At 58.9% G+C, this 24,296-nt stretch overlaps 4 protein-coding genes across 7 annotated transcripts in view; 3 read left to right on the plus strand and 1 right to left on the minus strand.

Moving 5' to 3' along the window:
• Positions 1-1,458: 1,458 nt before the first annotated feature.
• On the plus strand, positions 1,459-6,208 carry ZMYND19 (zinc finger MYND-type containing 19). Its single transcript, XM_075559735.1, has 6 exons — positions 1,459-1,667; positions 2,547-2,606; positions 3,224-3,330; positions 3,984-4,124; positions 5,382-5,562; positions 5,642-6,208. The coding sequence occupies exons 1-6, from the start codon at positions 1,617-1,619 to the stop codon at positions 5,783-5,785; spliced, it is 684 nt and encodes a 227-aa protein (XP_075415850.1). The 5' UTR covers positions 1,459-1,616; the 3' UTR covers positions 5,786-6,208.
• A 1,573-nt stretch (positions 6,209-7,781) lies between these two features.
• Positions 7,782-15,157, plus strand: DPH7 (diphthamide biosynthesis 7). 2 transcript variants are annotated; one of them, XM_075559734.1, is made up of 9 exons: positions 7,782-8,202; positions 8,813-8,949; positions 9,433-9,496; positions 9,694-9,785; positions 10,086-10,258; positions 11,649-11,721; positions 11,879-11,944; positions 12,078-12,250; positions 14,517-15,157. In XM_075559734.1, exons 1-9 carry the CDS (start codon positions 7,939-7,941, stop codon positions 14,879-14,881), a joined length of 1,407 nt encoding a protein of 468 aa, XP_075415849.1. In that variant the 5' UTR covers positions 7,782-7,938; the 3' UTR covers positions 14,882-15,157. The 2 variants fall into 2 exon arrangements, with proteins under 2 accessions (XP_075415849.1, XP_075415848.1); XM_075559733.1 differs by having other exon boundaries at positions 7,783-8,202; positions 9,433-9,520.
• A 360-nt stretch (positions 15,158-15,517) lies between these two features.
• Positions 15,518-16,257, minus strand: MRPL41 (mitochondrial ribosomal protein L41). Its single transcript, XM_075559736.1, has 2 exons — positions 16,099-16,257; positions 15,518-15,991 (listed from the first exon to the last, which is right to left on the minus strand). The coding sequence occupies exon 2, from the start codon at positions 15,981-15,983 to the stop codon at positions 15,576-15,578; it is 408 nt and encodes a 135-aa protein (XP_075415851.1). The 5' UTR covers positions 15,984-15,991; positions 16,099-16,257; the 3' UTR covers positions 15,518-15,575.
• A 16-nt stretch (positions 16,258-16,273) lies between these two features.
• PNPLA7 (patatin like domain 7, lysophospholipase) overlaps positions 16,274-24,296 on the plus strand; it is a 41,380-nt gene continuing 33,357 nt past the window's right edge. For 2 of the 3 annotated variants that reach the window (XM_075559729.1, XM_075559732.1), the window contains exons 1-13: positions 16,274-16,340; positions 17,684-17,850; positions 18,955-19,032; positions 19,145-19,226; positions 19,330-19,412; positions 19,561-19,652; positions 19,744-19,884; positions 20,006-20,165; positions 20,971-21,051; positions 22,755-22,883; positions 23,276-23,356; positions 23,862-23,970; positions 24,112-24,264. In XM_075559729.1, the coding sequence (XP_075415844.1) occupies positions 17,821-17,850; positions 18,955-19,032; positions 19,145-19,226; positions 19,330-19,412; positions 19,561-19,652; positions 19,744-19,884; positions 20,006-20,165; positions 20,971-21,051; positions 22,755-22,883; positions 23,276-23,356; positions 23,862-23,970; positions 24,112-24,264 (1,219 nt within the window). In that variant the 5' untranslated portion in view covers positions 16,274-16,340; positions 17,684-17,820. Of the gene's footprint in view, positions 16,341-16,383; positions 17,851-18,954; positions 19,033-19,144; positions 19,227-19,329; positions 19,413-19,560; positions 19,653-19,743; positions 19,885-20,005; positions 20,166-20,970; positions 21,052-22,754; positions 22,884-23,275; positions 23,357-23,861; positions 23,971-24,111; positions 24,265-24,296 lie in introns of those variants that run through there. The other variant, XM_075559730.1, reaches the window with a different exon arrangement.

Here is a 24,296-nt window from a genome sequence, read left to right on the forward strand (position 1 = left end):
CTCTTCTATCTCTCATGCTATGACTTTAATATAATCTTTATATATCTCAACGGTACAATTGTGCTAATTAAGCCCAAGATTAGTGGTGGGGGACTGGCACCTCCCTCCCCTCATACCACACCTGGGAGGGGGTGGGACAAAGCCGTGGCATCCTATTCCTGTAGTGAAATTCTCAGATATGCAGAGGCAGTTCTGCCGTCCTACAGGGTCCCTATGAGTTGGTAGCAACTCCATAGCATTGTCTGTGTTTTTGGAGGAGGTAGGTGCGGTTCCACCTTATCTTCACATACACCCAGGATAAGTATCCACGTCTCCCCGAGACTCAGGAGACCAAGCAACTCCCCAACAGCTGGACCCTGCCCAGAACATCTGACACCTGCAGGTTTTCTCCCTTTGTCATGGAGCCAGCTCTGCCAGGCAAGCCACAATGTGGGAGCCCCAGCCAAGGACGAGGCAGCAGAGAAGGGGTGTGCCCCAGCAGGGTCTAGGTGCACCCACAATCAGGGGCCGGCTTTAAGGCGTCAGTCCTTCCTTCTGCTCCCGCCTCCCTTCCAGTAGAACTCCCTCTGCCCAAACCCAGGCTCTAGTGTCCAACGGTCCAGTAGGCGCTCCCTCAACGGGTGGTCTCCATTCCCAGGGCATTCGCTTAGAATCCCTGCGCCCCCAGGACTCCAGATGTGGGAAGGGCAGGGCATCCTGGCCAGAAAGGACCAGCCTGGAACCCATATGATCCATCTCTACTAGGCTTGGTTCACCAACGTTAACTCCCTGGGAAAGTCGGTGCGGCCCACCCTGACACGCGCCCATCGGCCCGTGGAGCCCCTCCCCACTGGCCAGCATGGCTTGGCCTGCAGTTCCGGCTTGTGTTAGGGCTTGGACCCAGCACTTCTACCCTGCCCGCGGGGGATTACATGGAGCGGACCCAGGGCCTCCTGCTCCCGCTCCCGACAGGCCGCTGCCCTCCACGCCCCGGCCCCTCCCGCCCCGGCCGCAGCCTCCCTGCTCTTCCCCTCCTTCCCGAATGGCGAATGTCCGGCTCGCGAAGACCAGGCCGCCGCAGGGTCCCGAAGCGCCGGACCTGCAGGACGAAGAGTACGGCCCGGGCACCAGGCCCGGGGGGTGGGCGGGGGACAGGGGGCGGGCCGGGCCCGGCGCGGCGGAGCACAAAGCTTCCCGCGAAACTGACGTCCGCGCGCGCCGGCCGCGCAGGCGCCGCCCCTCTGCTCCGCCCCTCCCCCGCACTCGGCTGGCTCCTCAGCGCGCCGGCGCGCCCACCCTCTTCCTATTGGTCACTGTGTGTCGGCGCGCGCCTGCCGGCGCGGTGCGCGGCCCGCAATTGGTCTGCGGCCGCGGGCCGGGGGGGTGTGTCCGTTGCCGCGCCCCGCCCTCTGCTGCTCCGCTCGCGGTGGTACGCGGCGGTGGCGGCGGCGGCGGCGGCGGCGGCGGCGGCGGCGCGTGGCAGGTCCGGCGGGCGCGAGGCGGCGCGGCCCGAGCCCGGCCCAGCCTGTCCGCCACCGAGGCCGCCTGGACCCGCCCGGCGCGCCGCAACCTCGCCGGCCGTCCTGACCCGGCACCTCCCCGGGGAGCGGCGCGCCGGCGAGAGCGCAGGCCCGGCCATGACCGACTTCAAGCTGGGCATCGTGCGGCTTGGCCGGGTGGCCGGCAAGGTGAGCGGCGCGGGCTGGCGGCCGCGCGGGGGGCGGTTGCCCGGCGGGTGGGGGCGTGGGCCGGCGTCTCGTGGCGCCCCTCCGTTCGCGAGGCCGGTGGCCGAGTGCGCGCGGGCCGCTCCTGGACGGGGTGGAGGCCGCGCCGGCCCGGCCTCTTCCCGGTACCCCCGAGGGGCTCCGGTGCCCAGGCCGCCTTCCCATGTGGGCCTTCCCGACCGTTGCCGATCAGCGGGGCCTAGCCGGTATCTGGCTGCACCTGCGAAGCCGGCGTGTGCGAGCGCACTCCTGCCAAGCCCCCACGCCTCCCGCGACCCACCCGCGGGGACCACTGGAGGTAGTGCGGCTAGCAGCGTGGAGTCCGCGGGAGGCCAGTCGTGAGCGCCCTGGGCTGGCCCCCCAGCCTTGGAAGCAGGGGCATCCAGCCTGGGCCTTAACAGGAGTTGGCCCTGCAGTTGCACCCCTGCACCTCGAGGCGAACCTTCTATCAGCCGCCAGCGGCAGAAGCTTCTGGGGATAAGCATGAGTCCTGGGTGTGAGTGGCCACCTGGACAGTTCTGGCTCTCCCACGAGTCTGGAGAGAGGCTATAAAGACCCCCGCCCCCCCAGTAGTTCCAAGACCACTCCTGATCTAGTGGACGGAGCACTTAAAACTGGAGAAGCTGCAGAGAATAATTGGAGAACAATCCTGATTACATTGAAGGGCTGTTATCCTGGCCTGGCCCAGGGCAGTACCCACTGCAAGTGTCCCAGGGTTCAGGGCCCACAGGAGGAACACATACCAAGCACCAGTCCAGGATGCTGGGTGCCCTGCCCGTCTCACCCCCTGGTTTACGCTGTCGAGTGGCCTCGAGTGTAACTGTGGCACCTGTTAATTTCCAGACTAAGTACACCCTGATTGATGAGCAGGACATTCCTCTGGTGGAGAGCTACTCCTTTGAGGTGAGCCTTGTGCGCCCTGCAGGGATGTGGGTTGGCCTCAGAGGGGGCTGGCTTCCTGTACTGAGTGGGCTGGTGCTGGCTGGGGGCCACTTGGCATTTCACCTCCAAGCCCTGAGTCTGTAGCATCCACAAGGACCCCATTCCTCCCTACGTTCATCTTGGATACTAGCTATATGCTTGCTGGAAAAGGAAGCTACACACTGTCAGTTATGTGACCAAAGCCTTTATCTGAATCCCCTGCTCCTTCCCGGACCTGCTAGTCTTTTGCCTTTGTGGCCTAGCCACAGCTCTGTCATTCTAGGCCTTGAGTGGTCTTCCTGCTACCATATTCAAACCGCTGACCCCTTACCTGGGCCTCTGGTCTTTATCCAACCGAACCTGGCTTCATTGCTCGCCCATGTGCGGGCCCCTGGGTGATGGCTGCTCAGGGTCTTCTCTTGCCTGGTGGCAGCCACGGCCTCTGTCACTTTGCAGGGTTGTCTGAGAGCAGTTCAGGAGGCCCTGGGGCCAGGGCAGGGCTGGTGTCTCCTCATTCTGTCCGTTTCCCCTTCCAAGGTAGCATTGAGGACTGGCTGGTAGCAGAGACTGCAACAGACCTTTCCCTTGTTGCCTCTCAGGCTCGCATGGAAGTTGATGCGGATGGAAATGGTGCCAAGATTTTTGCCTATGCCTTTGACAAGAACCGAGGCCGGGGTTCCGGGCGGCTGCTGCACGAGCTCCTGTGGTGGGTCCTGGTGGCAAGTTGGGGGTGGCTGTCCTCGCCCCACCAGTGACTCGGCTTTGGCCGTGCTCTGGCGGGCAGGCAGTGGGACCACTTGGCTTCCATTGGGGCCCCTGTAGTCTGGCTCTTGAGTTCAGGGACTGAGCCACTGAGGGACCCCTAGCGGGGGGCTGAGGGCCATTCAAACACCTCAGATGGCCTTTCCTCTCGATTGGACCTCACATTTCACCAGAAACGTTTGTGAGGTGCATGGGGGTTTCAGAATGATTGTGGGTAACAGAAGCTAATGAGGTTTCCCCATGAGCCTTTTGAAGCACCTATGTTTTCATTATGGCTGCTTTTTCTAGTCATAGAGAGGAGAAGACCCAGTGTGTGTTGCCACAGGCTATACCTGGCAGACAAGCTGAGAGCAAGGCCACCACAGAAGGATGGGGTCCCGTCACCCCATTCACAGGACCACGACTGAGCAGGCAAACCAAAGATTGTCAGTGGTCTCAGGCAAGGGTAGGGCAAGGGGACGTATCGCCTGTGGGTATCAGGGGGGTTGGCAGTATACCACAGGGCCACGAGGGACACAAGTAGATATTGCTGTGGCAGCTGCTCTCTTGCCACATCTGCCCTCAGCCAGGGATCCCTCTGAGCTCTCTGTCCCCCAGGGAGCGGCACAGGGGCGGCGTTGCCCCTGGCTTCCAGGTGGTACACCTGAACTCAGTGACTGTGGACAATCGGCTGGACAACCTGCAGCTGGTACCCTGGGGTTGGCGGCCCAAAGCCGAGGAACTCTCCAGCAAGCAGAGGTGGGTCCACTCAGGGATGCCATGGGGAGGGAGAGGAGGGCCCCTGGGAGCCATGGGCAGCCTCTAGAGGCACTCCTGTGGGTGGAAGGGCCAGTGTGACTTCTGCAAGGCTCTGGGAGTGCCAGAGCTCTGCCTGGCACTGAGAAGCCCAGCAGTGAGTTTCTCGGTGCTGGGTCAGCCTGGTCGGGCCTGGCATGTAGCAGGGCACAGAGCTGACCCTCTCTGCTAGAGATGCCCTGCCTGCGTGTGGGGGCCCCTACAGTCTCGTAAGGGTCTGTCTGCCAAGTCTGTTGTATTCACCAGGGGCAGCATGGGGAGGGGTCTTGCTTTGTGCCCACCTTAGCCATGGGGGTGGGGCTAGTGAACTACGACACAGTCCTGTACAACACAGCACCCAGACTAGCCCCTGCCTCCTCACAGGCCAGCACACCCCCAATTTCCCAGAGAGCCTCCCTTGCTTTGACAAAGTTGGTGTTTTGACCCTGAAACCCTTCCTACTGCTTGACAAAGCTGCTTTTTGGGGGTGTGGAGGGGGTGTGTGGAGCCAATCCTGGCTTTTAGCTACAAGTGACTGAAGCTGGGGGAGGGAATCAAGCAACCCAGGGCAGTTGCTCCCTTAGCACCTTTCTTCCGACTCCCAGAGGGCATCTGGGAAGGCCCAGGGCCTTGTTGGAGGCCAAAGAGTTCCCATGGGGTCTCAGCCAAGTCTGGAGGAGCTGGAGGCCTGACAGTCACAGGCTGACCAGGTGCAGCCTCTGCTTCAGCAGCACAGGGTGGGCTCTGAAACTTTGGGCTGGGCCACCTGTCCCCCCACTGGCAGGAATGGTCAGAGTTGGCCTAAGGCCCGGGCATACCATGTCCTCAGAGCTCTGGCCTCTGTTAAGGCGTTTATGTTTGTTGGGCAGGAGGAAGAGCAAAGGGTCCTTCCTTGTCTGGGTTGGCGGCGTGGGGACAGGCAGGCCCTGCTCTGCCTCCAGGTGCCAGTGGGGGTGGCAGTAGCACATCTGTTCATCTGTCTTCTCCTGGCACCCCTTCTGACTGAGTCCCCTGTCCCTCAGCCATGCCCCCGTGCATTCATTCAGGTGCTAGTGTTCACCTCTTAGGAGCAGCCTCCTTTGGCCGATCAGTAAGATGATTTTTCAAGCATGTGGGGCCCAGGCCCCTGTCCAGGCTCTGGGTGCAGGTGGACTGAGACCCAGTGAAGAGAGGGAGGGAGTGCTGCAGGGGCCGTGTGTTATTTCCTCCGCATCCTGGCAGGGAGCAGAGTCTGTACTGGCTAGCTATCCAGCAGCTCCCCACGGACCCCATTGAGGAACAGTTCCCAGTCCTGAATGTCACCCGCTACTACAACGCCAACGGGGATGTGGTGGAGGAGGAGGAGAATTCTTGTACCTACTACGAGTGCCACTACCCACCGTGCACCATGATTGAGAAGCAGGTATGCTCAGGGGACAGGGCTGGGGGGCTCGGGCCTCTCTACTCAAGACAGTGTGTGACCAGTGTGCTCTGTCCTGCAGCTCCGAGAGTTCAACATCTGTGGGCGGTGCCAAGTGGCCCGCTACTGTGGCTCCCAGTGCCAGCAGAAGGACTGGCCTGCCCACAAGAAGCACTGCCGTGAGAAGAAGCGCCCCTGCCAGCAGGAGCTGGAGCCTGAGCGGTGACCGTGTGGCACAGGCGCTGCCGCAGCCGGCCCCACATGGGCACGGTGGACATACTGGTGGCTGGACAAGGAGGTGCCTGCAGCCGGGTGCAGTGCCCATGGCCACAGAGACCTCGTGCAGACACCTCCTGCGCTGCTCAGGTGGAGCCAGCAGAGGCCACCAGGACGTTCCCATTATTTATATGTTAATATGTTTGTAAACTCATGTACAGTTTTTTGGGGGGGAGGTGGTGGGAGGGTTAGAAATCACAAATAGAACCGTTTGTTGTGATCCTGAAGCGGGCCTCGCCTCTCAGACGGCCCAGGGAAGATGCCCTAGCCTGCAGCAGAGCGGGTCGAGCCCTGGCACCCACTCACCGCCACCTGCATGGAAGTCGTGTTCACACAAAGTAAAGGGGCGAATCACTCAAGTCTTGGCCCTGACTGCTCTGCTCACCCTGTGCTGCTGGGGGTCAAGACCCCTGGGCCGGTGCACCTGGCTTCAGGGTCTGAATGGCTCCTGTCTGCAGGGGAGTGGCCAGGGTTGGAGAGAGCGGGTGGAGCAGGTGCCAGCTGCTTTTTAGTGCAGGGGGAACATTCTGGGCTCTGGCATCTACTGCTTTGCAACTTGACTCTCACAAAGTGGCTGACTCAGCATGCTCATCTCAGAACTGGGGTGGGGTGGGGTTGTTGCCTGCCAGGCCTACCCTCCACCTCAGACCTGTCTCAAGGCCATGGTTCCCTGCACCCTCTCCTTTCTGTCCCCTGGCTGGGGACAGCCCTCCAGGCGTCTTGGGGTGTGAAGAGACATTTCTGACAGCTTCCGCGGTGCCTTGGGCTCCCTCTGGGCAGTTCCTAAGCTCTGGTCACCTTAGTGGGTTACTTGGGCTGCTAGCCCCAAGGTGGGTGATTTAAACTGCATGAGGTAACACTGAGGCCATCAACTCCCATGAAGACCAACAGTCTCTGAAGCCCACAGGCCTGTTCTGCCGTGTCCTACATGTGGACTCAGAATCCACTAGATTTTTTCAGCAAGAGTGGAGCTTAGTTTGGGCAAAGGCACCCAGGAGATCTGGGCAACCTAGGGGGGGTCTCAGCTGCCGTCTGTTTTCATAGGCCAGGACTGCTTTCCTTGCAGCAGGAGGCTGTGCCTGCAGCAGCACTTGGCTTCACTCTCCCATGGCCAGTGTGACCTTTCACCTAATTCCAGCCTGCTGGGGATGGGGATCAAATGGTCCTAGGTGATCTTGCAAATGGGCTTCCAAGACCATTGAAGCACCCAGAGTGCATGCTGGTCTTTCTTGCTAGCCTTTAGGAGTAACTGGGTGGCTGGGCCTGTCTATATCTCCTTGTGAGCCTTGGTGCTTTTGAAAGATGATTGGTACTCAGAAGTGGTCAGGGCCTAGGTAACCCAAGCTGTGAAGAGGCAGTCAGAGCTGCAGGCCAGCACCTGTTTGAGCAGGGTGGTACTGGGTGTAGCAAGGGTGGGCTTCTCAAGGTTTACCACCCCTTTGCTGGACCCCACCTAGACCATCCCTTGTTCTAGGTCTTTGTAGACACATCTCTAAGCTACTACTGAGCAGGTGTCTCCCAAGTGTGAGCTCAGGATTCTCACCTGTAGAGATGGGCTGTTGCTTCTCACCTGCTCCCCTATCTGTACAGGGCCCAGCGCCCACTGGCTCCCAACAGCACTGTCCAGAGCCAAACTCCCTGCATGCACCTGTTAGTGGTGGAGGAGTTCTAGAGTGGCCTGTCTTCCAAATACCGCTTATTCCTAAGGGTCTGGGAACCCCTATTATCTCAGTGCCCTGCCCCACATCCTGAGGTTCACTGCCAGGAATTGGAAGGCCTTTTAGGGCCCCTTCCCACCCCCGCCCCCAAGTAAGGGCCCTGTGAGACCATACCGCGCACAAGTTGCTTCTGCCATTGGGCGGCTGGCTCAGCCCCTGGCCAAGGCGGCACGTGGAGGACCTTCATCGCCAGCCAGCAGGTGGCGCGGAAGCGCCGCCTCCCGCAGCCGGAAGTCCCGCCTAGCTTCCCGGATGGAGCCGGTTGAGCAGTGTCCGGGGAAGTGTGCCTTCGGCCGTCCTGTTGTCGCTGCCTCGCCTTAAGGGTTCGTTCTAGCTGGGCCTGCCACTCCGACCTCGGCCCCCAGCCCTGTTCCTGGCCCGCGGCATGAGTTCATCTCGTTCCCGCCGAGCCGCTTTCTCCAACCAGGCCGTCCCCTCCGGCCTTGTCCCGGCCGCATCCGGGGAGCACATCGCGGATAACGTGATCGACGGCTCAGTATGGGCCTCCCGCGGCCAGTTGCTGCAGACGGTGGACACGGAGTACACCGCGGACTCGGTAGAGTGGTGCCCGGTAGAAGGCAGCAGACACATATTGGCGTGTGGCACCTACCAGCTGCAGCAGCCAGAAGAATGGCCCGGCATGAGAAAGGTGCGGGCCGCCGGCCGGGTCCTAGAGGCCTAGGATGAGCCTGAGAGTCAGAGCCCCAAGTCCTGGGCCGAGCTCAGAGGGCTCCAGGGGCGAGAAGCCCCGGCAAATGTCAGCCCTCTGGAAGGAACACGTTTCAGTCTGTGGAGTCACACAGGCGTGGAAGATGGGGGAAATGTGCCGAATGGCTAGAATAGGGCTTGGCATAGGAGTGTTCCGAAGATTGGAGCTCACAATCTCTTCTGTGGTGTACGTCGGCTCTTGTGGGCATCTACGAAGATTTAAGCCAGGCCGCTTAAGAGTGTGAGAAGGCACCAAGCCACATCCCCAAACCAGGTTTGTCCTGGTCCTGTGGTTATCTTAGCCGGCACCGACCTTTGTTGGCAGATTTAGAAGCAGTGGTCAGTCTTGATTTCGAGAAGGCTCACCTGCTCTTTTTATGAATCCATCTCCAGGAGAGGGGTACTTCTCCACTCCGAGGATGTTGGGGCTACTGCTTCCAGGGAGAATTCTGCTGCCTGGCATGCCTCTCACCCCTGGCTGCCTGCTCCAGATCTTGGGTTTCTTAGACTCTAATAGGGTAATAAGAGGATGTATCTTCATTTTTTTGAAGGATGATGTGGGCTTGAACTGGGATCCTCCAGCCCGCTTAGGTCGCCTCTACCTGTACAGCTTTAACGAGGAAAGCCCTGCCACCCCCCTGGTGGAAATCCAAAGAAGAGACATGTCCGCCATCCTGGACATGAAATGGTACAGCTTTGATAAACCCGCCCTGGGTCTGAAGTTTGCCTTGTGTCACTAGCTAGTTGCTAAATCTGGCAGCAGCTCAGACTCCTTTATTAACTTTTCCTTGTGAATTTGATGAAGGTTTACCAGCAGGTGGCCAGCTTTGCATTCCACAGTTGGAACACGTATGTCAGGGTTAGGAAAGGAGGAATGGGAGCAGGAAGCAGAGCAGGAGTAGGAAGAGATGAAACATTGAGTTGATTCCAGGGATGGACTGTAGCTGGGCTGTTTGACTGTCATGTGCCACCTGCTGGCTTTGAGGCTTCCACTAGCCTTGGTACACAAGGTCAGCCAGTGGCTGATTTCATGACTCAAGAGCCTTGTTGGGGAGCCAGCCATTCAGCTTCACTATTCAGTTTGGGGGCTGAAACGTAAATGCTAAATAACTGGGATTGGGATATTGATGGTCCCATCCCCTGTTCTGACCGCAGTACGTTTTCTCCTCAGGTGCCATGTAGCAGTGGCTCACCACACCCTCTTGGGTTTGGCAGATGCTGGTGGATCCCTGCAGGTGCTCCACGTGGTGGACTCTGAGGTCAATGACTGGGGGGTGAAGGGGCGCTGGGGAAGTTGTATGAGCTCCTGACACTCCCTCAAGTTCTGCATTGTGGGAGCTATGCAGGCCGGCCATGCTTCGACTTAGTGGGTTAGAGGGATGCCCTCTGGGCTCCGGAAGGCAGCCCCAACGACCCCTTTCTTTCTCTCCAGAATAACTACTCGCTGCAGCCCTATGCCAGCGTCTCTTTTGGTGAGCAGAGTCTGGCCCTGTCCCTGGACTGGTCCACTGTGAAGACAGGAAGGTAGTGAGGGCAGGGCTGGGGTGACGGGTGGTTCTAGGCCAGAGAACTATTGACCTCTTAAGTTGCTTTGACTCTCTAGCCTTGGGACTGTGCCTTTCCGATCTACAAAGAAACATTTCCTGCTTTCTAGATTTGTGCAATGTTTTCATTTTGAACCGACATTGAGTTCATTTGGCAAGCTACATTGGTCTTTGCCAAATACCTTAAGGGCCACTGAGTTCATGGACATGGTCTGCAGACCACCTCAGCCTTGGGTGCCTTGGGGACCTAGAGGTAAGAGCTTGGGTTTTCCTGCTCTAGGACTGATGGCCAGCCCTTGAAAATCATCAGCAGCGACTCCAAGGGGAAGCTCCACCTGTTGAAGGTGCATGAGGCCGAGAGAGAGCTACAGGTGGAGAGCACGTGGCAGGCTCATCATTTCGAGGCTTGGATCGCAGCTTTCAACTGCTGGCAGGCGGACATTGTGTACTCAGGTGGGCACTGCCCTCGTTGCTGCTGGTTCTGGGTGAGCCCTGCATGGGAGGGGGCAGCAAGCGGGGCCCATGGCCAAGGCCGAGGCGTCCGCTGGTGGGTGGTCTGAGGCACAGGTGGGCAGCCTACATCTTTGATTGTGTTCAGTGGGGCAGTGTGCTATGCCACCTGTGTTCCTTCTTCATTCTTTCTTTGTAAGCATTATATCAGATGTTTGGCTTATTCGCCTGTTTTTTTAATACCAAGGTACATTGCTTATGTCTCCAAATATGGTGAATTTTACTTTGTGTTCTTTGTTCTTTCTTGTTTTTCTGGGACAAGTGTGATAATCTGGTTTTTTGTTAGGACAATGTTGCTCCTGTTTTGTTAAGAGCAGGTTTTCCAGTGTGCAGTGTGAGCCCCTGCCAGTTTCCTTTCCTGTTATCTGTTTCCCACATAATCACAATGTCTGGTACAAGTGCAAGGTGTGGACTAGGAAGTCATAGCTGGTGTCGACTCGGGGAGCCTGGGAGTTGGGGGATGAATGGCGGTGGGTAGAGAGCTAGGTGGTGAGGGTGTGGGGGAGGAGGAGTGGGTGTGGGGGGGAGGAGTGGGTGTGGGGGCGGAGGAGTGGGTGTGGGGGGGGAGGAGTGGGTGTGGGGGCGGAGGAGTGGGTGTGGGGGGGAGGAGTGGGTGTGGGGGCGGAGGAGTGGGTGTGGGGGGGAGGAGTGGGTGTGGGGTGGAGGAGTGGGTGTGGGGGGGAGGAGTGGGTGTGGGGGGGAAGGAGTGGGTGTGGGGTAGGGAATGAATGGCGGTGGGTAGAGAGCTAGGTGGTGAGGGTGTGGGGGGCGGAGGAGTGGGTGTGGGGGGGGAGGAGTGGGTGTGGTGGGGGAGGAGTGGGTGTGGGGGGCGGGGGGGAGGAGTGGGTGTGGGGGCGGGGGGGGGAGGAGTCGTCATACCTGGCCCTTTGCTTTTGCTTTCCTCCCCTCCCTGTGGACTCACGTATCTGGCTGCTTCCCACTCCCCAGAATGCCCCTGTCTACCCTGAGTCTTACTTCCCTTCAGAGACTGTTCGAGGGCCAGAACCCCATCTCTCTGTTCTTCCCCCCCATCCTTACATGTCACTTCAAACAAGCACAAGACCCCATTTCATGGTCGGGCTACAGCAGACATTTTCCTTTAAGACACATGTGGAGGTCACTGCTTCCTGCCGCCTAACCACAGTCACACTGGGCAGCCGGACACAAAACCTACACCTTGCCTCTGCAGGCCCTCTAGGCACAGTGGCTTCTATTCGGGGCATCCGGGGTTCTCCTGCCTGGGTGGGAGGCAGGTGACCATGCCCAGGAAGAGTCAGTCATTTGAGGGCCCCTTCCACCCCCAAAGTCATCAATGCTTTCCTTCTCTACGCAGGGGGCGATGATGGGCTCCTGAAAGGCTGGGACACCAGGAAGCCACACAGTTCGCCTCTGTTCACCAGCAAGAGGTACTGCAGGGCCACCAGCTGGGTCGGCACCTGGCACTCCATGGTTCGGGTAGGAGCGAGTGGCACCCAGTCCACTGAGCCTCCCCCCCCCCCCCAGCTACTCCATGGGAAGAGTCAGAGCAAGTCTCCCCCCTAAGTAGTGTGTGTTCCCCACCAGGCACTCCATGGGCGTGTGCAGCATCCAGAGCAGCCCTCACTCAGAGCACATCCTGGCCACGGGCAGGTGAGGTGGCAGCGGGGCCCTTTCCTGCTAGGGTGGGAAGGTCTTGGGTGGGTGTGGGTATGGGCAGGGGGGTGGGAAGCAACTCTCCCACCTGCGAGAGGCTTCTGAGAATGCACTGTGGTGGCTGTTCCAGCTATGATGAGCACGTCCTGTTGTGGGACATACGGAAGATGCAGCAGCCGCTGGCAGACACGCCTGTGCAGGGCGGCGTGTGGAGGCTCAAGTGGCATCCTTCCCTCCCCCACCTGCTGCTGGCCGCCTGCATGCACAGTGGCTTCAAGATCATAAACTGCCAGCAGACCCTAGGTAAGTGGCACCTGCTTCCATAGGTCCTCAGCCCCGCTGGGCACTCCTGGCTGCTGTGGTGGGCAGGTCGCCTGAGACCCCCATGTGTTGGTCCTCTCACCTCTGGTGAAGAGAGCACGCTCGAATCAGTGACCTGCCTTGCCCTCCCATCATGTGTGCTCCTTAGCCCAGGTGGGCCGGCACCCCTCCTGTGCATATGTGCATGCATGTCCCTTCTGAACCCTTCTGCTTAACCGGCCACCCCTACCCAAACCCCTCTGTTTCCCTGTGCCCTTGACACTCAGGCCCACTGGGTTCTCGCTCTCTGTTCCTCAGCCTCAGTTTCTTTCTCCCATTTATCTAAGTGGGATTTCCTAAAGCTTTTCATTTGGAAGAGATTGCCCACTTACAGAGAAGATGCACGACTAGGCTAGCACATGGCCCTGCCCTCACTGATGGCTGCATCCACGCCTGCCTCTCTGCTAGTGGGCACATGTACTCACAGTGGTGGACTGCTTGGCAGAACCAGTATTGGTTCTTTGTTCTTTCACCCTGCTCCTAGCTGCTGTCCACGTGGCCCCAGCTCATGGCCCCTGGGCACAGCCAGGTGATGTGGTTCATGGTGTTGTCACTGGCTGAGTGAGTAGAGGTTCGTTTTACAAGTCAATCGCCAGGTATTCTCAGTCTGACTGCTCTGCACAAACTGTAAAGCCTCATAGCCACGAGCAAGCCACGGCTGACCACCAGCAACGCATGAGGTGCACTGGCCAGGAATACAACCAGGTCACCCGCACGCAAGCCGAGAATTCTCCGAGGCACCGCTGCCCCGGACACGCCTGCAGCCTGCCATTTACCTCCAGGACACAGTGCTGGCGCCTCAGAGATGGCGAGTACACGGTCTTTATCCCTGAGGCACGCGGCACAGGGGCCATGTACCTCCTCTGGACACACAGAGGGGAGAACCCAACTCCACAGAAACGCAAGGCCAATCGCCACAAGGCAGAAATCAGACATGCCGCCACCTGCCCTTGGCTGGGCAACCACCCCTCATGAGCCAAGAAGGGGAGTTCTGTCCAGATTTGAAGGGTGACTCATGAGTTCCACCCGTCCGTCTGCCTGAACAGTAAGCCTTTGTTGATCATTTATCATTTTGTTCCACATCCACATGGCCCTCCATTATACTGCGTCTTTGATCTCTTTCAGAGTGGTTAGTAATGGTAGCAGTTGTTAGGTGCCAGTGAGTTGGTTCTTACCCATAATGACCGCATACACCACAGAATGAAATCCTGCCTGGTCCAGTGCCATCCTCATGTTCCCATAACTGAGCACATGGCTACAGCCACTGTGGCCATCCATCACCTGGAGGGCCTTCCTTCCTCTTTCACTGCCCCTCCACTGTACCAAGCATGATGCCCTTCTCCAGAGGGACTGGTCTCTCCTAACATGTCTAAAGTCATGCCATCCTTGCCTCTTAGGAGCACTCCGTTCGTACTTCCTCAAGACCAGTTTGTCCTTTCAGCAGTTCATCATGGTACTCTCAATATTCTTCGCCAGCAGGGTTTACTATATCACCTTGTCTAGTTCTTGTCTCAGAGCTGTGGAGACCAAGGGGTCCATTTGATTAATCATCTCCAGGCATCTTTGGTTTTCTTCACTCCGCTTTCTCCTGGACGATGACAAATCAACGGTTGCACCTTACATGGCTGCTCCAAGCTCTTGAGAACCCTTTTATTACTCACCAAAGCAGCATACAGAATGTCTGTGAACTGTTCTATCAGTTGATAATTCCCCTGAGAGCATATTCCTAAACCCTGAAAGTTGTTTACTTAATTTCCTTCCAGTTCAGTTCCCTAAGTCTTCATAACTATGGCCCCTTTCCAGTCCCACCCCAGGCTATGAAGAAACATGGTCATGTGTCACTCTGCTCAAACTATTCAGTGACACCTCTCAGGCTAAAGCCCAGTCTGGATGGGTCTAGTGTGCAGTCAGACCCCTCTCTGCTCACCGACTATCCCATTGTGTGTGCTGTGGCCCCAAGCATGCTGTCTTCTCTTGCTGCTCCGACAGCCCTCCCGTGCATTGCTGCTGCTCGGCCCCTCAGGTGTCTTCTCTGCACCCACTGCACTGTGTGTGACACTGCTCTCTGACCCCCAAGTCTTACAGAGCTCAGGCTCCACATCTCACTGGCTCTGTGAAAGCCAACAGCCCATTTGTGAGGATAGAAAATGGCCATCAGCAGGCAGGATGCATGGTGGTGAGTGCATTTCTCTTTGCTGATTCATTCCAGAGGGGAATCAGGACTCTTGTGCCATCTTACTGTCCTATGCACCACTCAACTCGCTGACCTATGGGGCTGACTGGTCCTGGCTCTCCCTGAAGTCACCGCAGGCCCAGCAGCAGGCCCCGTCAACATCCTTCCACAATGAATCGGGAGCCTGTTCCGAAGATGTGCTATCTAGCCTGAAGTCCCTAAGCACAGTGGGGGATGAAGATGGAGAGGAGCATGCGTCACAAGCTAGGCTCCAGCATGTCGAAGTGAAGCCCGGTGACTGTGACCCTGGCCTGGAAGGCACCAGCACGAACATCAGCCTCTTAGCTACGTGTTTGTTTTACGATCGTGCACTTCACCTCTGGAAGTGGGAAATGAGCTGACCTGGAGAGGAGCTTGCTTGAATGACCCCATAAAGCCTCATTTCCACAAATAAAGCTGACATTGAGAGCTCTGCCGTTGCTGAGGTCCATGGCTGGCATGTGGACAACCAGAAAGTTGTTAGCAGTGTTTGACCAGTTTTCCCACTGGGACATGCTAATTTAGGTTAGATGGTGTTGACAGGATCCCATGTAATAAAAATGTCCAATTCCAGCTGATGGCCTTTTATTTAATTAAAGATGGCTAGAGTCTCCTTTAAAAGTAGGATGTTTAGCATAAGGGCTGATTAAAGACCTGCATGCATTAAAATAATGTTCGGTGTCATCGAGTTGGTTCTGGCTCAAGTGCAACCAGAGTAGGAGACAGCAAATTACCAGTTTGGCCGCATCTTTTACGTTTGCCTCAAGGATGATCAGACTTTTAAAATCAGTCCCTTTGAAAACCCTGTATTGAGGAATTGGGGTAGGAGTAATGGATGAATCTGCACCATAATTCCATTCAATGGTTTTGCATTCTTCCTCAAGCCTTTTAGGGAGGTGGGGGTAGGGGGAAGGAATGCTTTGTCCACCTCCACAGAGTTGCTTTCAGAGCGGGGTGTAACCTATGGGTGACATCCTCTCACTTCACAAAACCACACACGCTGTAAAGCGGCTTTATTGGACTTTTCCAAAGCTCCCCCCAGGAGTCCCTAACTGCCTACCGTGGGAAGTTCTTGGGGTACAGCTGGAAGAGCTTGCCTTCCTGTGTGGGCTCAAATCCATACTTCTCCAGGTTCTCTGGGTCAAATGTCCCCTCTTTAAAGTCTTTTTCGATCCCGGGGGCAGCCGTTTGCAGGAAGAGCTCCTTGGCTGTCAGCGGGGTGTCCAGGCCCTCGGGGACGCGGTAATTCACGTAGGGCTTGAGCTTGAAGCCGGTCAGGTCGGGGACCACGAACTCGGGAACCATCTCTTTGATGACCACGAATTTGTGGCCGGGTGCGTGCACGCCGGTGCCCTTGGCGCCCCGGCTCTTGTAGAAGGTGCGCGGGCCGCGCTTGCTCGTCCACTGGCTCATCCGGTCCGCTCCCCGGACCAAGCCGCGGGTCACTCCAGTCAGGATGCCCATAGCGCCGCCTGGGAACAGACAGAGGGCGCGTGAGGCGCTGGTGGCTCCAGACCCTCACCCCTGGCAGACCACCTCCCACTTAGTGACCCCGGGGCCCCCAAGTCCCTGCACGCACCCGATTCAGCAGCCCACACCACGCTCCGCTTCCAGCCGACAGCAGCCCGCACCACTTCAGAGCAACAGCTCCTCCGATTGGTCGCCGCCGCCGCAGTCAATGCGCAGCCTCAGTGCTGCGAGGGGCGGGGCCACCTGAAGACTCGGCCAATGCCCCCGGAGACTCAGGGTCAGGAGGCGGGACCTTCGCTGACGGGGTGTGACGTTGGGGACGCGCACGTCCGGGGCGCGGGCGCCGGCCGGGTGAGTGGGAGCTGCCCCCGGGCCGGGGCGGAGCCGGGGCGGTCGGGGGACCGATTGTTGCCCTTTGACCCGGAACCCCGCGACTAGCCTCCTGGATCCTGGCTCCTCACCTCCACCCATGCCTGCTGGGCACTAACTGGCCCCAGCGTCCATCGCCCCCGTCACCCTAGTAGGGCTGACCCCGACCGCGGCCGAGACCTCCACCTCGCAGTGCCTCGCCTGCCTCTGAGGGCGGTGTGTCGAAGCCGTAGGTCCGGGTCCGTTTGAACTGGCCCCCAGGGGTCTTCCTCACAATCCCCTCACCTAGGGTTTTGACCCACCATGTCCTCTCCCCCTGGGTGACCCCTCCCCACTAGAATCCTCTCCCCCAGAGTCCCATCCCCCTGGGGCCTGGTCTCCTCCAGAGTCCCCTTATCCAGGGTCCTCTCCCCCAGGGTCCCTTCCCATAGAGGACCTCCCCAGGATCTCCTCCCCTAGGGTCCCCTTTCCCAGAGTCCCTCTCCCAGTCCCTTCACAGGGTCCTATCTCCTGGGGTCCCTTCCCCTAGAACCTCTTCCCCCACAGTCTCCTCTCCCAGAGTCCCCTCCTCCAAGGTCCCATTTCCGAGGATCCTTACCCCCAGGGTCCCTTCCCCCACGTGACCCCCCCCCGAATCCCCTCCTCCAAGACCTCCTCTCCCATAGTTGACCCCCAGGGTCGCCTCCTTCAAGGCTCCCTCTCCCAGGGTCCCCTCCCCCCACCCAGTGTCTTACACTCAGGGTCCCTCAGCAGCTCAGCTCAGAGCCCACCCAGGGCGCCCTTGTGAGGCCCTGGAGCAGGCAGGGGCCAGTGCAGGAACGGGGCACAGACCCCCATGCTGCAGCCTCTTGGGCAGTTCTCTGGGGGGAAATCGTGACAAGGCAGCCAACCTTGCTGCTGTCCCTGCTCTGAGCGGCCTGGGGCCAGTAAGCCTGCTCAGCAGGGTCCCCACTCCGGGCCAGTCAATGACAGGACTGCTGCTGGAACCTGAGTTCCTCACAATGTTCCTCATCCTCTGTCACCAGCACACCCCAGAGCCAAGATAGGATTGCACCCATCAGGAAGCTAGCGGAAGCGACTGTAACACTGACCGCCCCACCCACTTGACTATGGCCCTCCCAGATCTGCCCCCTGACCTGTGGGAGCTCCGCCACCCCCCTACCCCACACCCCTCTGGAAGCTTCCCGGAACCACCACTGACCTGTGGTAGCCCCGCCCCCTTGCCGACTGGAAGCCCCGCCTCGCCCTCCCTGACCCAGTAAGATGCCTGGTCAGTGAATTGGCCTCGGTCTGTCTCACTGTGGCCACGTGAGGGCTCTTTACAGGCGGAGGACAGCGGGAGTCAACCAGCTGGAGTTCAGGGCTCTTCAGCGGCAGCAGTTTCACTTAGTGACCGACAACAACGGACTGTCAGCTTCTGCCCATTTGCACCCTCTTGTCTTCTGATCGCCTGGTTTTAGCGATGGAGAACGATCCCAGCACCTGTCTGGAGGTATGCAGCCAGAGTACACCGTTCTCCTTCCACATTGGGAGAACAGGCTCCTTCGCCACTACCCCAGACGCTGCTTGTCAGAGTCAGCAGTGCTCCTCACCGCCCCCCCCCCGTCCCCCCCCCCCCCCCGGCTGACGGCCCATGTGACTGCAGGACACTGGGAGGTCATAGGGCCCTTGCCGGTCCCCAATGGGACACCTGCAGCCACCTCCCACAGCCCTGCCTGCGTCCTGGCAGTGATCACATACCTGAGCCAACAGGACACCAAGCAGTGTGTCAGGATCCACTTTTGTCCCCAGCCAGGGCCCAGCAAAGGCTTCTGGGTAACGGTTCAGTCTGATCCCTGACCAGTTGACATCCTTCCAGGAACTTCCTAGAGTGCCTTCTTTCCCGGGGGCTTTCCACCAGACTCTGCAGTGAAAGCCAGCGCCCCTGATGCTGGTGACTGCTGCACCTGGACACTGGTTCCTCCTGGAAAGGCTCAGTGTATGCCTCACCTGCATTGAGCTGTCTGCAGGGAGGAGCTGGGTGGCTGATGGAGGGACAGGGCTCTTAGTCTTCTTGGAGATGTCCCCTCTCCGCCCCCCAGTCTGCCCATTACTGCCCCACCTGCATGCCTGGGTCCCCAGGGCCCCCGCTCAGTCGGACTTGGGGCTATTGGGGTGGCTGCTTGAAGGGGCACACAGTAGGTGGACTTAGAGGGCCCCAGTGTCCCCACAAGACTGCTGACTTCCTTCCTGCTGTGCACTCTCTTCTCGCTGCCTGACCAGGCCCCTGAACTGTGTGCTGACACTGTTGGAGGGCTTGACACCAAATGGTCCTGGGACTGTGTTGGTGGCAGCAGGCTGGCTAGCACCACCAGGGAGGGGCTGCCAAGGCAGTGGTGTCCCTAGGGTTGGTAGTGGCTCCTCTCCACCACCCCTGTGTCACTGCAGTGCCAGTGGATAGGTGGGTCTCTGCTGCAGCCACTGGGCGGGCGGATGAGCTCTAGGGAGCTGTGTGGCCCTTTGCAGGCTAGCCCTACCCACCTGGGTGAGTTTCCATCAGTACCCAAGTGACAATTCTGCCCCCTTCTCAGCCCTGACCCTGGCTTCTTTGCTCCAGGGTCACGGCTGTCTGGACCCCCCCACCCTACGCTACTGGGGGCTACAGCATACCGTGGAGAACTTGCAGTCTACTTTGGTGAGACCACCCAGCACCTCGGGGATGGGCACCTCAGGTGATGGGCACCTGGATCACTGGGATCCGCATCCACGGAGCCTTGCTTACCTACCCTCTCCCGCCTTCTCGCCAGCTCATTGGACTTGTGATCGGGGCCACGCTGCTCCTCATTGGCTGTGGCACCTTTGTTGTGTACCGAAGGGTGAAGCAGGCTCGTGAGTATGGCAGCCAGGGAGGATGGGACCCAGGGTGGCCTCTGCAGGTGGAGTAGCCTGTGTGGGACCTTTCTGGCTGAGGCCTGCCTCGCGCTCCTCCCAGGACAGCCGCAGCCTGCTGCTCCGCAGTACAGATTTCGCAAGAGGGACAAGGTGATGTTCTACGGCCGCAAGATCATGAGGAAGGTAAAGGCCTCAATACCCTCTTGGCCTTGTGGCTCCAGAGCAGGCAGGGCTTGGGGGATCCATTGCCTTCCCAGTCTTACAGCCATGGTGAGAGGCGGGCAGCCAGTGTTCTGGGCAAGTGGCTCAGTGCAGGCTCTGTGCCCTATAGGTGACCACCCTCCCCAACACGCTTGTGGGGAGCAGTGCTGCACCCCGGCAGCGGGTGAGGAAGAGAGCCAAGGTGCTGTCCCTGGCCAGAAGGTACAGGAAGGGGCAGGGCAGGCAGGGCAGGAGGCTGCTGCGGTGGGGACCTCCCCCACCCGGGGCCTCAAGGTGGCCTTTCTGCCCGGAGGATCCTGAGGTTCAAGAAGGAGTACCCCACACTCCAACCCAAGGAGCCCCCACCCTCCCTGCTGGAGGCCGACCTGACAGAGTTTGACGTCAAGAGCTCACACCTGCCCTCTGAGGTCCTGTACATGCTGAAGAACGTCCGGTAGGGGCACCACCCCAGTGCCAGGGTGGAGATGGGGGCAAGCCTGGGGCAGGCTGGGAGCGGAGCCCAGTGGTGAGCACTGTCATCCTGGCCGGCCGGCCCTCCCTCCGTCCCTTCCCAGGGTCCTCGGACACTTTGAAAAGCCGCTGTTTCTGGAGCTGTGTAAGCACATGGTATTCATGACGCTGCGTGAGGGGGAGCACATGTTTCGGCCGGGGGACCCGGATAACAGTGTGTACGTGGTGCAGGACGGGCGGCTGGAGGTCTGCGTGCAGGATACGGTGAGCCCCTCGGTGGGCTGCTCAGCCGCCCTCCACGCTCAAACGGAAAGTCCTAGCCTGCTGGCTCAGCACCTGCAGTCCCAGCACCTGCAGTCCCTGACTCACCTCACACACCAAGCCCTCAGCCCTCTGCTCACAACCCACCTCATTTCGAGGGCAGTCGCCAGGAAGTTGGGTGCTTGCCTCTACTCTCATCTGAATGTGCCCCCCTCCAGCTCTCCAGGGGGCCGTGGTAGTGTGTGAGCCCACCTCCTGTCCTGAGTCTCCAATTTAGCTCAGGCTGCCCAGGTGTGAGGTTCACAGGGGGACTGCTACCCATCTTGGGTTTCTAAACCTAAGCTCCTTTCTGAGTAGAGTGTGGGTCCCACCTTTGAACCCCATTGGGCTGTGGAGTGGGGGGCCATGGAGGAGGGACCATGCCCCCACAGTGCTCTGAGATCTGCTGCTGGACCAGGTCCTCTACACACTCTCTCCTTGCCAACAGGGGGTTCTCTAAACACTGGGACTTCCACAAGGGGAAAGGTTGTGGGAACATGTAATGAAAAAATAATGGAATTTTTATTATCTAGCTAACTGGTGTTTTGAGCTTGAGGTTGAATCCATCCTGGAAAGGCAGCTGTGGCTGAGATGCTGGTGGGGTGGGTGAGGGTGGGTGGGGCATGGTTATCTGCCTCTTTTGCCCTCCAGCCCCTGAGGAGGGTGGCTAGTGGGAGGCGCTTGCTTCCCCAGCACTGGGGGCCCAAGGCTGAGCCTGCGATGGCCTGGGTAGATGGACAGATGGCCCCCTTCTGCTGCCCACCCCTAGGACGGCACTGAGGTGGTGGTCAAGGAGGTCCTGGCAGGAGACAGTGTCCACAGCCTCCTCAGCATCCTGGACATCATCACAGTGAGTCCTCGGCCCTGTGGCCTGGTTTAGCCCCTGCCCTGCCTGGAGGATGGGCCCCTTACGGGGACCGGATCAAACTTGGCCTTGACAGGAGGGACTCGTGCCAGAGCAGGAGGTAAGGGGTGGGCATGGCCCAGTTTGGCCAGCACATCATGAACAGCCGGGCATTTGCCATCTTTCAACAAAAAGAAAAAAAAAAGGTGGGGGAACAGAAGCCAGTGAAATTGAAAACCAAATTGGGCAAGTAAGTTAAATCATCAAGAAAATCGATAATCCTCCAGCAAAAAAGGAGGAGGACCAAAACTACCCACGCCGCCTGACCCTACCGCCATCAGAAGCCTCCCAGGGAGCATTGCAGACTGCTCTGGAGCGACGAGCAGGCTCCCTGGGGGACACAGGGCCACAGCTCCTCCAGAGAAACAGGTGATCTGCAGAGCTCTTCTCAGAGCCACGCCCCCTGCCAGGATGCGCAGGCTAACTGGCCGCCCTAGGAAATGCACAGACCTCCAGAGAAGTGAAGAGGAGGAAATGCCTCCCAGTCGAATTTTAAAATTTATCTTAGTTTTTGTGTAGTAGCCTTTATGTTTAGAACAGTTTGAGGTTTGAAGGAAAGCTCTGCAGGAAGTGAATTTCTCTCACCTCTCCTCATTTACAAACCATGTGATTACGTAGAAGAGCTCACGGGCTCTATAGGAAAGCTGTTGGGACTTAGGCGTGGTCTATAAGAATACAGAGTTAATGTGGAAGAATTAGTTGTATTTCTGGAAATGTAAACGTTAAAAACAGTAGCATTCACACTAACACCAAAGATACATGAAATCATCCAATAAATTATGTGCAGGACCTCTGTGTGAAGCTGCCGCTTCACCGATGAAAGAACTCAAGTTATTCGGAGACGGGAAGATGCCATGTGGTATCGGCAGTTCTCCCCAAACGGTCCAACAGAACTCCAGTCAGAGTCCCGGCAGGCTTTGTTCTGAGAGATAGACCGCTTCTGAAATGACTCAGTGCAGCAGAAGCGCCAGAGGGGCGGAAGCCAGTGACTCACAAACACCTATGACTTCAAGACTGCCTGCAAGCTGCTGGAAGTGTCTCACTGCAGCCCGGAAATAGACACAGGCAGAGTCGGCCAGTTTCTGACTGAGGTGCCAAGGCAGATCAAGAGAAAGGGTGACCTTTTCAGCTGATGGTGCTGGGACTGGTGGATGGCTGCAAGACAGAGAAATGGCCCTCACCCCGCCAGGACTCACACTCAGCATGGACAAGGGTCTCCACGGAGAGCCTAGAAGGAGAAAGCTCTCCCAACCCCTGCCGTCCAGTCAGTGTCCTCTCACAGTGGCCCAACAGGGGTGGGGTGGGGGGCCTGCCCTGGGGCTTCTGAGACTGGAACTCTGTGCAGGAGGGGAGGCCTAGTCTCCCCTGTGGAGTGGCTGGCGCTTTTGCACTGCTAACCTCTGCGGTTTGTAGCCCAACATGTAAGCACTCTGCCGCCAGCTGCTGGAGGAAAGCCTCTGAGGCCTGCGGGTGAAGCACAGGGAACTTGGGCTGCTAGCCGAGGCTCCGCTTGCCCAGCTTGAGGAGGTCCTGGTGCTTTGGGGCCTGCGCCCCTGGAGGCAGGGCGGAAGCTTGCCCATCTAGGACCCAGGTGGTAGGAAGGGGGCCTGGGAACAGCCCACAGTGACTAATGGGGCCTCTTGTCACAGGGTCACCCTGCCCCATACAAGACAGTCTCGGCCCGTGCAGCTGCCCCCTCCACCATCCTCCGACTGCCAGCCGAGGCACTGGAAGGTGTCTTTGAGAAATACCCCGAGACCCTGGTGCGGGTGGTGCAGGTGGGTGCTGAAGAATGGGCGGCCTCGGAGACTGCAGGGTCTGCATGCCATGGGGCTCTGCCCTGCCCAATGCTGGGTGGACAGGGTCCCAGGAGGGAGGCCTCAGCCCTGGGTGGGTGGAGGGTTTGCGAAGCAGGGTCTGGGGACCAGGAGGGAGGGGCCTTGGCTGGTTTGTTTTTTTTTCACTTCAGTTACATTTCATGGTAAAAAACTGGTCGGCCCTCACTAGGCAGAGGGGATCAGCTTCCCTCCCCCTAAAGAAGATCCTTTTTTATGAAGTGTCGCACTGGGGGAGGGTCAGATGGACAGCTCTGGCGCCAGGTGTCCCACCCGCTTTAGCGTCAGGCCGGCTATTCAGCCAGGTGCTGCTGCTGAGTGGCCGCCCTCCTCAGATCATCATGGTGCGGCTGCAGCGGGTGACCTTCATGGCACTACACAACTACCTGGGCCTGACCACGGAGCTGTTCAACCCCGTAAGTGCCGCCTGCCCGGGGCTGAGTACTCAGGTCACACACTGACGTGAGCTGTGAACATCCTGCTTAGCTTGTCCCTCCTGGCACGCGTACCACCTGCGCTGGGTTTGTGTGTGCACACTGCCTGGCCTTGCCCATGCCAGGAGAGCAGAGCAGGCCAACACCAAAGCTGCCAGTGGTGCTCAGTCGGCGTGGGTGGAGCCAGAGCTGGCTCTCCCAGAGGGCAGCCTGACCCACAGGCTCCACCAGCGACTGAGTCCTGCCAGCAAACCTCTGTGACAGGAGCAAGGAGCTGACCAAGCACACAACCCTCAGCATGCCCCTTGTCAGGACTGCCAGCGTGCCCTCGGCCAGCAACTGGGCCTGGGCCACCAGGATCTCCCTCCATGGTTGTCCCTGTCACGGAGGACAGTGGGACATCCAGCTCCTGCAAGGCTGCCCCAAGTCCCAAGAAACCCTGGCCACCACAGAACCCTGGCCTGCTAACCCTCCTTTACCCCCTCAGGAGAGCCAGGCCATTCCACTTGTGTCTGTGGCCAGTGTGGCCAAGAGGCAGATGTCTGGGAGCCTGGATGAGCGGCATGAGAAACCTCTGAGAGAGTCCTCCCACCCAGGTGTGCCCTGGCCCTGTGACCCTCAGAGGTGGGATAGCCTGGAGGGTGGAGCTTCTCTGGCCACACCCTGAACCCCTGGAGCTATGCCCCTCCCCACAGCATAGCTGACTTACCTGCCTTTCCCCACTCCCCACCTCCCAGACGGAAGGGGCGCCTGCTCAGGGAGTTCGGGGCCTCTGCTGCGGAGGAGCCTGTCTGTCCCACTGCCATCGACCCCCCAGGAGGCTGAAGTTCCTGTCTGTGACGAGCTCCCAGAGACCCCAGCGAGTGACCCCAGCCCTGGGGCCCCATCAGGTACAGTCCTGCTCCCTGTGTGTCGGGGGCAC

This window comes from Tenrec ecaudatus, chromosome 10 (genome assembly GCF_050624435.1).
Source record: "Tenrec ecaudatus isolate mTenEca1 chromosome 10, mTenEca1.hap1, whole genome shotgun sequence".
Lineage (NCBI taxonomy): Eukaryota > Metazoa > Chordata > Mammalia > Afrosoricida > Tenrecidae > Tenrec > Tenrec ecaudatus.